Source organism: Procambarus clarkii, chromosome 29, assembly GCF_040958095.1.
Source record: "Procambarus clarkii isolate CNS0578487 chromosome 29, FALCON_Pclarkii_2.0, whole genome shotgun sequence".
Classification (NCBI taxonomy): Eukaryota; Metazoa; Arthropoda; class Malacostraca; order Decapoda; family Cambaridae; genus Procambarus; species Procambarus clarkii.
In genome coordinates this window covers 9,475,984-9,489,333 of record NC_091178.1, presented here as the reverse complement: position 1 = coordinate 9,489,333, position 13,350 = coordinate 9,475,984, and the positions used below count along the sequence as shown (strand labels likewise).

The following is a 13,350-nucleotide window of genomic DNA, read 5'->3' as shown; positions in this document are numbered from 1 at the left end:
CCACTAACACGCATAGCGTTTCGAGTAGGTCCTTAATCTGTGTGTGCAGCATGTGTCAGAGTTAAATATATGTATTAGATATATTAGAGTTAAATATAAATTGGTTAGAAAGGTGAGGTCGATTCTGCAGACACAAAAATAGTAAATATTATAGTATAATTTCTCTGAAATAGGGAAGGGAGTACCACCTCTGGCTGGAAGAAGGGGGACCCATAGCCTCGGAGGAAACCACACATAACGCATTGGAGGGAATGTAGGTCCCCTCCAATACAGTTTCTGTGTGCTTTTCTCCTACCACCCCCTTCCCTTTTTTTTTTTTCCTTTATTGTGTATTTAAAGGTTACAAAACATACAAGACAAATGCCTAAAGGTTATGGATCTCTTGAAGCTCCTCCGCTTCTGGACAGGAACCGAGGACGCAGCAAGCATTTCCCCTCTGGATCGCCACACTGAGACGCTGAAATAAAAAACTGGAAGCCCTTGGGTCTCTGAAATGGAATCCGTATTGAGGGATCACGACCCGGAGTTAGTGGCTGGGGGGGCGTAGTCTGTCCTGATGTTTACCTCCAGTAGTAGAGGTTCCTTAAGGATGAGTTCTTGTTAAACTAGTGTCCAATATAAAGAGATTAAAGACCCACTCGAAAACAGAAAGTTGGAAAACTTCTTTGTAAGTTTTTCAAGTCCATTGACGTAAGATAACATGGTCTCTGTGGGCTCTGGAGAGTTGTCTCACACGTGGAGAAACGAGCTTCTCACGCTGTCCCGGCTGTCGAATGATGTAAGTCAAAGGGATAAAGTTAAATCGTGCATAGGCATTTTGTCAAAGTTGAAATTGAAATAGGTTTATTGAGGTAAAATACACACAAAGGGATGAGGTAGCTCAAGTTATTCTCACCCCGTTCAGTACATCGTGCTTATACATACATATACACACATCACAAACAATAAACATATTACCAAACATTCTGAGAGATAAACATCTATATTTCCTATTGTCAAAGTTTGTTTGCTATTTGTTAAAACAGTATGCATACATCACAGGGACGTTAGAAAAACCCTTTTCTGTGTCAGAGTAGCTAACAAATGGAATGCATTAGGACGTGATGCGGTGGCGGCAGACTCCATACACAGTTTCAAATGTAGATATCATGGAGCCTAATAGGCTCAGGAATCTAAACACCAGTTGGTTGACAGTTGATAGGCGGGACCAAAGAGCCGAAGCTCAACCCCTACAAGCACAACTAAGTGAGTATATATGTATATTCATACATACATTTTACTTTATACATTACTACACAAGCTTTGTACTTAATGTATTTTGGTGTAAAATCAAGGAATCCATGCGAGTAGTAATACTAAGCAATGTGCTGTAATTTAGTCTATTAACCTAGATTATAGTCCATGATTACAATATATATTCCAGGATTTCCTAGCTGCTTGGGACTCCAGTCTGAAGCTTCTTGGAGAAAAGAGAAAGCAAGAAAGAAAATATCAACCATATTATATTGTGAATAAGACCAAGGATGAAGTAGTAAGTGTGCATTTTTAAGGTTTTGTTTATGATTACTAGTAACAAAATTAACCCAAACTGATTTAATAACTTTAGCTGCTGCCTTTCTTGTTGGCATGCGCATACTTTTAAAAAGAGTTTGCATGCTTTATGGAATGACTTCTTAAAACAAAATAGCATACTTATTAACAGATAAGCCTGATGCAATGCTATTACTTTTGAAGCCATATTTTGCTTCAAGTTTAAAGACAAAAAACAGTTGATGCAAATTGGTAAACCACCTTATTCTTACACTAGATCAATTCTAACATCAGACTTTGAGTGATAATTCAACTCGTGGAGTATTTCATTTGCCTACCATATGCTTTAACTTTGGCAGTATTTGATTATTTACTCTGTGCTTTAACTTTGGGAGTACATACTGGGCTTCATTGCATCTGTTCAAGGATGTGATGAAAGACCTTGCCTATCTTGTGTAACCTGGAACACAACTAATATTACTGTAATTTCAAACTGAAATTTTTTGTTATATACATGTTCTATAACAATATAAGTGTTGGTGCACTTCAAGATGTGCGAGTTATAAAATGTTCCTAACTAGGAGCAATAATATTGGTGTCTCCAGTGTAGTGTTCAAATACAATACATATATATTTATTCACATGTAATAGGAAATGGTTAATATTGTTTGTACTGTGCATATAGAAGTAAATGATTATTCAATAGTAATTTGATATTATAAATTGAACATACCTCATATTCTAATTATGCAAAGTCATTTGTGGAGTAATTTGATATTCCTCATAAGAATATCTTATATCTTTGATATTTATTTTATTTTAGTTTTCGTATTTATTTCCTCCCTTCCTTCTGATGGGTTTCTATTCAGTATCTTGAGAACATCTCATTGTATTGACATGAAATTTTAAATATTTTATTTGCCTTGTTTTCCTAGGGTTGCCTGAATCTTTACATTAGACTGATTAGATTCCATATATAAAATTTCAACTTTTGACAGGAGCTACATGCTGAGAAGCTGTGTCAAGTCCTAGAGTCACTAGTGCAAAGACCTGTCTCAGATGAGGATCTGAGATCCCTCCTAACATCTTCAGGCCTCCAGGAAGACAGAATCAATCTTTTTGTGTCACAGGTGTGTTCATCAAAAGTAGTGATGATAGATGTAATGACAGGCAGTAGTGACATTTCTTATATATTTTAGATATTAAGGTAGTTATTCATAAGAAAGTGCTGTACACCTACAATTTACTATCTATACATTATTTTCATGTAAATGTGAGATTTTAGTCAACTACTTATAGTATAGTAGATATATTTTTTATAAATGACTGTTATGCTCAACATTTTTAGCATCAATAGATCACTCACAATTTTGGAAAAGAGCACCTTTTTACATACCTCTTATAATCCCTTTTAAATTCCCTTTTAAATTCCTTTATAATGCTTTTAAATTGTTCTATAATCCCTTTTACATTCCCTCTCCCATTAGACAGCCTGGAGCCCCAGGTGTCCTGAATATGTTTTTGGCTTTTGGAAAAGTTGAATTTCTCTTTACTGTACTTTTGTTAAGCTCTAAATCCTTTGTAGCGTGATCAACTTCAAGAATTGGTGTCCTCGCGAAAATTGCTGAATAACCCTAGAGGGCAACTTGTCGATCTTCAGTGGAAATTTGGAGGTGGGTAGAAAAATAATTTAACTAAATACCTCTCATATTCTTGCTCTGGGAGTAGTTAATAGTGTTTGTTCTTAGGCGTATTAATAGTACTCTTTGAGTTGTTAATAATGCTTCAAATACAAACTCTTCACCAGTTTATCATCTTCCATTGGTTCAACATGTCCAGACCATCTCATTATAGCCTCATCAATCTTGTAATTTACTGACTTGGCCTTTACATTTTCCCGTAATATTTTTAATTCTCACTCCACCTATTCACATGAATATTGTTAAAGATTTTAACTGATCAAAATGTCATTTTCTACTCATCACTTTACTTTTCCTTTCATAAGATGTAACTTGCAGCATTCATACATTCTCATATTCATATACAGTATAATAAATTATAAAGTTGAGAAAGAATTCATTCTCATTATTAATTTGGACAGTTGTGGCAGGCAGCAGCTCAGAGGGGGAAGCTGGGCGAACATTTGTGCAAGTGAAGCTTGTTTCTCGTGCCCCTGATGGTCGTCTCACTCCCAGGCACGTTGAGATGTCCGTACAGAAATTTTATGACTTCTTACATCAGCTAGAGAAAGCCAAAGCTAGTTTAGAATATATGAATTACTTATAATTTAAATATGATATAGTAGGATATATATATAGTACACTATTTATAATTAATTTCTTGTTATTTAGGTTAAGAATATTATTTTTCATAAAAATCTATTAATATCTTAGAAAATCAAGCACATTATATACAAGAGGTATTAGGTGTACATTTTAATTTAAAGACATTAAGTTGGTAGTCTTTGTCAGATGACTCATAATACTTTTTGTTTTTCTGTTTTTAGCACAAAAGGTAAGGTTTGTAACATTAAAATTGGGCAGTATTTTGAGATGAACATCCTTGGTATACCAGTGAATTAGTAGAGAACAATTTAGCTAGAATTTATAATTTAACTAATGGTCATACTGGTGCTAGGGGTAGAATGCCCAGTCCAGCCTTGAATGACATCTACATTAATTCATATATACAGTACCTCAAGCATGTCCTAGCTCTGCTTGGCATCATAGGGATGACCTGTAGCATTCACAAAGTTGTGGCCTGAGGAAGCAGAGTAACCGAGAAAATCAAAAGCTCACTCCCAAAGGAAACGGCTGCAATACAATATCCTTCTTTCCAAAAAGAAGAGGCACAAGTGCAGAGTAAACTTTCTACTGCCACTAGACCCCTACTGGCCCGAAACTGCTTCCAAAAGAAGGGACGCTCAATCTCGGGGCAAGTTGCCAAAGGTGTGATGCAGGTGCAGATACATAGTGGTACTTGGGAATTAGTGAAGTGGCATTAAGCCTTGCCAGGAGTTTTTTGTGTTCCTGATAAGGCCTAGGAATACAAAAAAGGTTGTCCATGCCCCCTTTACATCAGGGGCATGAACACCCTTGCTCCTGGTGTAAAGGGAACCAACCTTAAAGAAACCTAACAGGCAGACCGTCCTCAACAATGCTATCCAGACCATATACTAAAGAAACTTAAAGCATAAGCACAGCCACGTCAAAACACACAGCATTGTGACAGCATCAAAACAGGTGGAAGTGCTTCCCAAGAGAATCACAAAAACTAAAACCCCAGGAGGGCATGACAGGACTATGAAGAAGAGGCACAAACCAGGAAGAATGCCATCACAGGAACAGCACCGAAATAATTTAAGGCTCATTCTCGGGGTGATGTGCAAAAGCAGATATACCCCAGAAGAGGGTGCAGAGGCAAAACATAAGTACCTCCAAACTATATGACACCTGGGAGATAAAGTTACGAAGAACATGAAACTTTTCATTTAAAAACCTAGAACATGAAACCCTTCGTTTAAAAACCTAGAACAAGTCCCAGAAAAGATGCTTCAGAGCAAATCCTGCAGCTGATGTATGGTTGCAAGTGTCAGAATCTTGGAGGCAAAAACACAACAGATCCTTTCTATAGCCCCCACAGAGTAGTTGACTGTAACACCAGCCAGTAAATGCTTGAGGGACACACAAGAGATAGTGTAAACATTCATATATAAGCATCCATTGCAAACTACAGACCCACTGCATATGAGACCAAAGTCTCAGGATGAACTCTAAACAGCCTGGTCATTGGTTCCTTGCTGATTGGTGAATTCAGTAGGAGATCCTGGTTGGAAAATAAAGTGGAGTCCCTCATCCCCTTTTGACAGTGCAGGATTAGAGTAGCTGCCAGATAGTAACTGGCAGTTTAGCAGAGCTAAACTCTGGCATAGCTGTTTCGTTGAATCCAAATTAAAGAAGTATTTTGAGTGTAGTCAAATGGACTATCTGATAGTCATTCTGAGTCTAATTGACAATACTCCACCGCCTCCCTTTGTCCATGATTTGACAGACAAGCTGGAAGTTAGGGAAATCATGGAGAGAGAGCTGAATATTGCCTAAAGGAAATGACAGAGTGGTTTATGCTCAGAAATATACTTAAAAGAAAAACAAAAATGTATTTTAGGAAACTTTTTATTGTCAAATATACATGCCAACCCACATTATGAAAGATTATAGCCTGGTTCATTGTGTTTCCTAAAAGATACATAAACAGCAGATGCAGTATTGTACATAGTAAATCAAATTGTAGTATAATAAATACTGGAAACAGTATAATGCATATTTTTATCCTAATGCACATTTGGGAGTGATACCACTGTGTGTTTGGTCAACCAACCACCCGAAAGATCCTGTACTTGTGCAAGATAAGAGGGGATTGTGCGTGTAGGCAGAAGAGAACATTTTTGTATTTAGGATTAATGATTTTACTCATACAAATATTTGCAACTTTGATGGGATGAGCAGAGGGAGAGGGGGTAATGTATACAAGAAATTGTGTAACCATTTTTTCATAAGAAACCTAAATTCATAGACAAAATATCTTCTCTGGGAATGCATTTAACCAATTTTCATAAGTGTTTCCCATTATGTGACAGATGAGTTTAAACAGTGTGCTATATGATTCCTGGGTTAGTTGACAAGAGACTGAATTGTAACTTTAAAAGATAAAAAACTGAGAAATCGTGCTGTGAACAGTCTTTGTAACATGTGAACAGATGGTTATTCTATCATGCCAAGAAATGGTAACAAAATTTCCTAATTAATGTGTAGTGTATAATATTTGTTTCAAGTACAATACTGTATATTGTCTGATATTTATTACAGATGGTAAGGATATATTCGTTAATACTAAAGCATTACTGACAGTAATGGGAAAAATTAATGTATGTTAAATATGGGAAGCCTATATAAATTATTCTGTATTATTCACAGTATGAAAGCATCTGTAAATTGACTTATTACTACTTGAAATAAACTTCATTGTATGCAGTTTTGTTTCTTGTGGCAAGAAATTTGGCCTGGGTCCCTAAATCACTCATTGGCATGATGCTTGCATGATGCTTTTCACCCCACTGAAAATGCATGTTAAACTTCACAATAGACAGATTATAGTCATTAAGTCAGAAATCCTCTTAAATCTTCTCAGAAGCTGGATAGAGAGCATCAATATTTAACTTCAATCATTTGTCCTGTAGCAGCCGATTTCTCAAGGGCAGTAGTAATGGTGGACACTTTCAGCGTATTCTCTCCTGGTAGCTGAAGATCATCTAGTCCTGATGAGAATACAAAATACTAGAATTAGTATTGCCTTAATATTAATCCTAGTGTCTTTTATTTTATAATTTTGTGTCAATGTAAATACAGTTTTGGAACAATTTGGGTTGAGTAATTCTTGAAAACTGGTGTGAGGTGAAAAGATGATGAACATGCTTTTGGTTTTCCTTAGCTACATATACAGTCCAAAATTATATGAGGGACTGTTACACCACCTACAGTGTAACGTGATCAGATATCACTTTAGCATCAAGTGTAACACGCCTGAATCATTATTGTAACAATCACTAAGTACTGCTGTTATTCTACAACTATGGTAACACTGTAATGGTTACTATAACCTGTAACCTTTTTATGCTGTAATAATTGCATTGATATATAACCCCCCAACAACTGAAAGAGTCCGCCCTCGCAGCAGAAAATGCTCATCCAGTTATCAGGGGAAGTTTTAAAATGTTTTATTTACATTGTGCAGCAGTGTCCAACTTTTCAAATAAATTTTGTTTATGCAATGATTTGGTCATTAAGTGAACACTACTTTCTTGAGTATACAGTACCTTGGATGACATCACAGAAATGATTGAGCTCATTAATGTACCCATCATAGTAACGTGATGGGAAGGAGTAGAGGAGAGGTGGCTGGCTCTCTCCTTGTGCAGTGGAGGTCGTCATGAGGTAGGGATCGTTCATTACCTGATGCCACCATTCCCTTGGGTCCAAACACCTGCGGACATTCAGAACATGTTGATAATAACTGTACAATGTTACTTGCGTTTTGTATCCTAAAAAAGTTTCCCAGCTGAACTGAACATGTGGTGTACCTATGTACAGTCTCATAAGCTAAAATGTGTTTTTGCAAAAGGCTGGAAAATAATATATTCAGTAATACATTGGTAATATAATCTATAAAGAGGCAGTTAAGATTTAAGGTAGATTTTATGGTTCAGTATTTTCATCATAGAGTACAGTATATGACAATTTTCAGTGATCGATACTTCCTTTCAATCGTTATTAATCTACTGTATACAGATATATTTTCCAAAGAAGATAACTCAATCATATTTTTATACTTTGTTATCTATATAAATCCCAATGTCTGGCTGTTATGCATTCCAACACCATTTGACAGCATTCACACAAACTCTGTACAACTTTCCCATTTGACCTGAAGATGGTCATAGGTTATATGGGACTTCAGTTCCTGAGCCCTGAAAACCTTACAATGACAAAGATTGTGTGTAGTGAAGATATAGCCCATATTCTTTACCTAAGTAATGTCTAATATCTTTGCTAATTCTAAATATCTAAATTAAAGCATTCATTTTAATTTTCAGGTACTGTATTGTATACCTGTACTGTAATGTAAAAACTGTACAGTATATTCACTGTGCTGTGTAGCTTTTAGAAAACTGCTGCTCTGATGCAATAACAAAGCTCAATATCTTCAGTATTACAATTCACACCACTACAATTTTTGTTGTGTATAATACAATAAAATAATTAGTTTTTGCTTCCTGCTTTATATTGCACTACTTACACAATTTAGTTCCCACTTCTTTTCTTTCAACTTCATCTTCTAGACATACTGACCTGTCACTTTCTTTTGATGATTACTTCTGTAAAACCCAAGTACATCAAACTTACCATGCCTGAACATTTTCACCACTTCTAACCTTCATTCCGCACTACTCCATATCACAGCTAATACTGTCAGCTTAACACTTTTTGGGATCTGGGTGGATTTGTAAATCCCAAACTTATGGCCGTATTTTACCTTCAATAGGGTGAAGAATAGGGAAGATGGCTCCTTAACTACATATCCACCTTTATTGCAGAGGAGCTAATTATTTTATACAATGCATTAGTTAACTGTATTATAAATATGATAACATATTTTGAAGGACATGACTTTTTAGTAATTTCTTTATTTCTATTTAATGTAGTTATTTCCTCATAGGCTAGATATTTGTTGGGCTGTTTCTATTATCTTAAATCTAAATGTCATACAATACTTTTCCATTCTTTAAGGTGAATACTTGTTCACTGTATGAAGGTGCAAAATTGGGTAATGCAGTAATAATAACCATGTTATTAACTTACAGTTAAAGGCAAAAGTAATCACTTTACCTCCAGCCGTTGATCGTATCCGTAGGCAGCAAAGCGGCTCAGGTCTGTCATCGAGATGGCTCCTGAAGGGAACTTCATGGTGAAGGCAACCGTATCATAATCATTCATCTTGGCCACCTCTGGGATAAAAGCCGTGGCTGAGGCAAACACGTGGGTTGGATACTCGCCAATCACCCAGCATATTAAATCAACGTCATGGACAGCACAGTCATGAAAGATTCCACCTGAAAAAAGTTTAAAAAACTTTCTAATTTAATGATTTCATAATAAAAACAGATTCGATTTAATTTGTTAGGGTAATTGTTAATTAGGTGTCACTTATGTAAAGCATATGAATTCATAAACGGTAAGATGTAGCTGCGAGGCTTTTGCCTTTTAACATATTTCGCTATATATTGCAGGTATCTACATAAGCTTATATTTAAAGTTGTCAATAGTTAGTGATTTTGCAATTAACAAATTTGTTCTATTTCGTATAATTTTGGAGAAATTAATGAAAGTCCTTTAAATTATTATACAATACATGGTGTGATCCTGACCCTACAGTATATGTTGTGGTCCCTAACCCTACAGTACTGTATATGGTGTAGTCCCTGACCCTACAGTATATGGTGTAGTCCCTGACCCTACAGTATATGGTGTAGTCCCTGACCCTACAGTATATGGTGTTGTCCCTGACCCTACAGTATATGGTGTAGTCCCTGATCTTACGGTATATGGTGTAGTCCCTGACCCTATTGTATATGGTGTGGTCCCTGACTTTACGGTATATGGTGTAGTCCCTGACCCTACAGTATATGGTGTGGTCCCTGACCCTACAGTATATGGTGTCCAGGGTCTGTTAGTGACCCTGCTGGGGCATATTAAAAATATGCCTATAGTGCCAGTGCCAGAATGTCATCGTGTCTGATTACATGATTCTCGTCATATGACACAGCATATCGTTACTTTATTTAGGAAGCTAGGAAATAGTTGTACAAGAATGTAAGAACTCTTGTGTATACTGTATAAATAAATAAAAAACAAGTTATGCTCCAAAAGGGGATTTTCATATTTAGTCAAAGCCTTATTTCTTTGTTTATTTTTTACTTTTATTTTTCTTGGCATGGTACTCTAGTTGAAAATCCAAAAGTTTATTATTTCCCTAAACTTATGTGCCATAAAAATTGACATGCAATATAAAAACAATTCTCATATAAATTATGTAGATCCTTAAATCTGTGTGCCCATATAAATTTATAAATGTTTCGTATATAATAAACCACTAAACCTACACATTAATAGTTGTAAAATGATGAGGATGTTTCTGTCCATCCTGGATTTGATAATGGACCAGGATGGACAGATGTGTTTGGTTAAAGCTCTGGTTTGTTCCAGCCCTGATATTGTGACTTCTTCACTACATGTTCTGCATAAACTTTTTACTGATATTCAAAATTCTCATAAGGAGAGACTTTGAGTACTGGCAATATTTCTTCTATGAAATATTCTATTACCTCTCATTATGAAAGTGTTCTGTGGAGATACTGTACTCATCTAGTTGTGTTTGTGGGGGGTTGAACTTTGGCTCTCTGGTTAGACTCGTCTGAATCTAGAATTATTCATCTGAGTCACTAGGATCACTCATCTGAGTTAGAATCATCTTTGGAGACTGTTAGGCTCATCTAATGCTTACCAAAACATTATTATCCTGATTACATTTATGCCTGGATTATTCTGAATATAAATTCACCTGATATTTTAAGATATTCTACAGAGGGTAGAGGAGAGTCTCTGGCAACAGTTTTGATCATGTGCACCTGCCCAACTGTGCCCGCTTGTACTTGATCCCTCAGATAGCAGAAGCTGGGGTCAAATCGACGGTTAAATCCACATAGGATGGGCTTCCCTACCTATGTGGAAATATGATTGGTGAGAATATAAAATTTTGGTTAAATTAATTTGTAACTATAGTACAGTACTGTGTACAATATAGTGCAGTACTGCACTATATTAATTATGCAGTTATGTGATCTGACTAATATGAAGAAAACAAAAAAAATAAATTAGTTATGTTGAGAAAGTATCATCACATAAAGAATGAACAGTTTTATACATACTTTATGAGCCATCTCATAGCAATGTTTGATTCCTTCAGTGTCTTCAGCAATGGGCTTTTCACAGAAGATGGCTTTTCCAGTACTCAGACCTCGAATGACCAGATCCTTGTGCAAGAAGGTTGGTGTGGCAATAATGATGCCATGGACACTTTGTAAAACAATAATTATGTTAAAATTCAAGAAGGAACATACATTTAAATTTGTGTTAACTACTGTATGAGAAAAGTACATTTATGGAACTTATATTAATACTCCTTAACACAGTCCTAGGTATCTGTTTGGAAATAACACTATATCAATTACATCAATGCACTTACTAATTTTGTTTACAGAAAGTTAAAGCGGTATCAACATCTGTGGTGAATAAACCATCACTGCACTCCCATAATTGAAAAGTTGCCCTGTGATAATTTAGGATCGCATAGTCTCCATCTCCAAGTTCATTATAAACTTCTTTTTTTTTGTATTCGTGTACTAGTTCTCTCTCAATACTACTCGGCAATTATTCTTTTACCTCTTGGATCTTTATGAGGTATGATCACACTTTTTGCCATTCATGTCTTTCACAGCATCAACATGAATCTTGCAGACCTTCATTTATTCCTCTCGCTGACTATACACACTTGAGCATACTTCTGTCAACAAGAACCTGCTGGTCAGTTAAACTTATAGTACATTTTCACAATTCACTCTGTACCATTTACCATATATTTATGAATAAACCTTGTTTCAAACACAGTATATATTATTAAGACATAACTCTCATTGCATCTTTCAATATACAGTACTGTACAGACATTGTCACATATTCCTGAAACACCATTACAGTACTTCCATTGTACTATTTTCAAGATCAGATCCACTTTACCATTGATATCATGCATTACAATTAATCTACAAGTCCTTGGTAGTACAGTACACTGATCTCTTTCTCCTCCCCCATTTTTTTATTCTCACTTTTGTTATCACATGGTACATATACAACAACAATTGTCACCTTTACTCTTTAAACTGAATTTCACACACCATGAACTGCAATAAGGATAGTTATTTGTTGTCCCATACCACTCTATCCATTAGCGATCTTCAAAATTACCGTGTGTATATATACATCATATAAATTTGACCTGTTTGCCGAAATATTATTAGTGTTATTAGTTTTTTGTAAATTTAATATACAATATATAGAATATTGTAGTAAAGTGTGGAATGGAATATGAAAATGTAATGTGCTAAAAAATGGAATGGCAATATGATGGAAGATGGAAGGATAATGTACCAAAATTTGAAAGGATAATGTTCTGAAATGTGGGAAGCTGGAAAACTGAATGGCAATTTGCTGGAAGATGGAAGGCAATCTGCTAGAAGATGGGAGGACAATATGCTGGAAGATGGGAGGACAATATGCTGGAAGATGGAAGGACAATATGCTGGAAGATGGAAGGACAACATGCTGGAAGATGGAAGGACAATATGCTGGAAGATGGAAGGACAACATGCTGGAAGATGGAAGGACAATATGCTGGAAGATGGAAGGACAACATGCTGGAAGATGAAAGGACAATATGTTGGAAGATGAAAGCAAGGCAATGTGCTGGAATCAAATGATGCACTGTACAGTTATAGTCAGTACAGTTACAGTCAAAATCCATCATTCACTGAAATTTGCACAACAAGTGGGAGTTGCAGTTTTTTAAAAAGAAGTCTAACCAAACCCTAGGAATAGTCAAGTAAACTTTGATTTCGAGAAAAAGAAGGTAGTTATTCAACTGTATAAATCTCAGGTGCACCCCCACTTGGATTATTGTATCCAAGGTGGAGATTTGATCTTCAGAAAGACATAGCTGCCTTGGAGAAAGTTCAACACCGGGCAACAAAAAATAATTCCAGAACTAAGCTACCCGTACCAAGAACAGTTGAGGGCCACAGGGCTAACAATACAGCAAACGATACATGACAGGGCTGATCTCATAAAAACTTTTAAAATGTTGAACAATTTGGAGGATGTTGATCCAGATCACTTCAAAAGGTCAGATGTAAAAAAAAGGAGTGATGGTTTCAAGCCACAATGCAGAACAGACAACAGATTATTTTTTTACCCATAGGGTTATAAACCCATGGAATTTCCTACCCGCCAAAGCCGTAAATGCTAAAAACGTTGCTGAATTTTTAAATCCAGCTCGATAAAATCATCAGGACAAATGGGGAGAACCTTTGAAAACCGCCGGCTTACTGTCTTCGTCGGGGCCACTAGAGAGTTAGTGACCCTCAGGTGAATT

At 36.0% G+C, this 13,350-nt stretch overlaps 2 protein-coding genes across 2 annotated transcripts in view; one reads left to right on the top strand and one right to left on the bottom strand.

Moving 5' to 3' along the window:
* The first annotated feature begins 203 nt into the window (after positions 1 to 203).
* LOC123765029 (COMM domain-containing protein 7) lies at positions 204 to 5,846 on the top strand. The gene is made up of 5 exons (XM_045753387.2): positions 204 to 778; positions 1,424 to 1,531; positions 2,529 to 2,660; positions 3,116 to 3,203; positions 3,632 to 5,846. Exons 1-5 carry the CDS (start codon positions 701 to 703, stop codon positions 3,814 to 3,816), a joined length of 591 nt encoding a protein of 196 aa, XP_045609343.2. The 5' UTR covers positions 204 to 700; the 3' UTR covers positions 3,817 to 5,846.
* LOC123765026 (inositol 2-dehydrogenase) overlaps positions 5,687 to 13,350 on the bottom strand; it is a 25,113-nt gene continuing 17,449 nt past the window's right edge. The window contains 6 exon segments of the mRNA XM_069333438.1: positions 5,687 to 6,844; positions 7,403 to 7,526; positions 7,528 to 7,569; positions 8,973 to 9,196; positions 10,705 to 10,864; positions 11,072 to 11,219. Of these exon segments, the coding sequence (XP_069189539.1) occupies positions 6,735 to 6,844; positions 7,403 to 7,526; positions 7,528 to 7,569; positions 8,973 to 9,196; positions 10,705 to 10,864; positions 11,072 to 11,219 (808 nt within the window). The 3' untranslated portion in view covers positions 5,687 to 6,734.

Bases quoted from the DNA above. Each gene is read 5' to 3' on its own strand.
- LOC123765029 (XM_045753387.2), top strand. From the start codon at position 701: ATGGTCTCTGTGGGCTCTGGAGAGTTGTCTCACACGTGGAGAAACGAG. The intron at 779-1,423 runs GTAAGTCAAAGG...TATATATTCCAG, and splicing joins TGTCCCGGCTGTCGAATGAT to GATTTCCTAGCTGCTTGGGA. The intron at 1,532-2,528 runs GTAAGTGTGCAT...AACTTTTGACAG, and splicing joins ATAAGACCAAGGATGAAGTA to GAGCTACATGCTGAGAAGCT.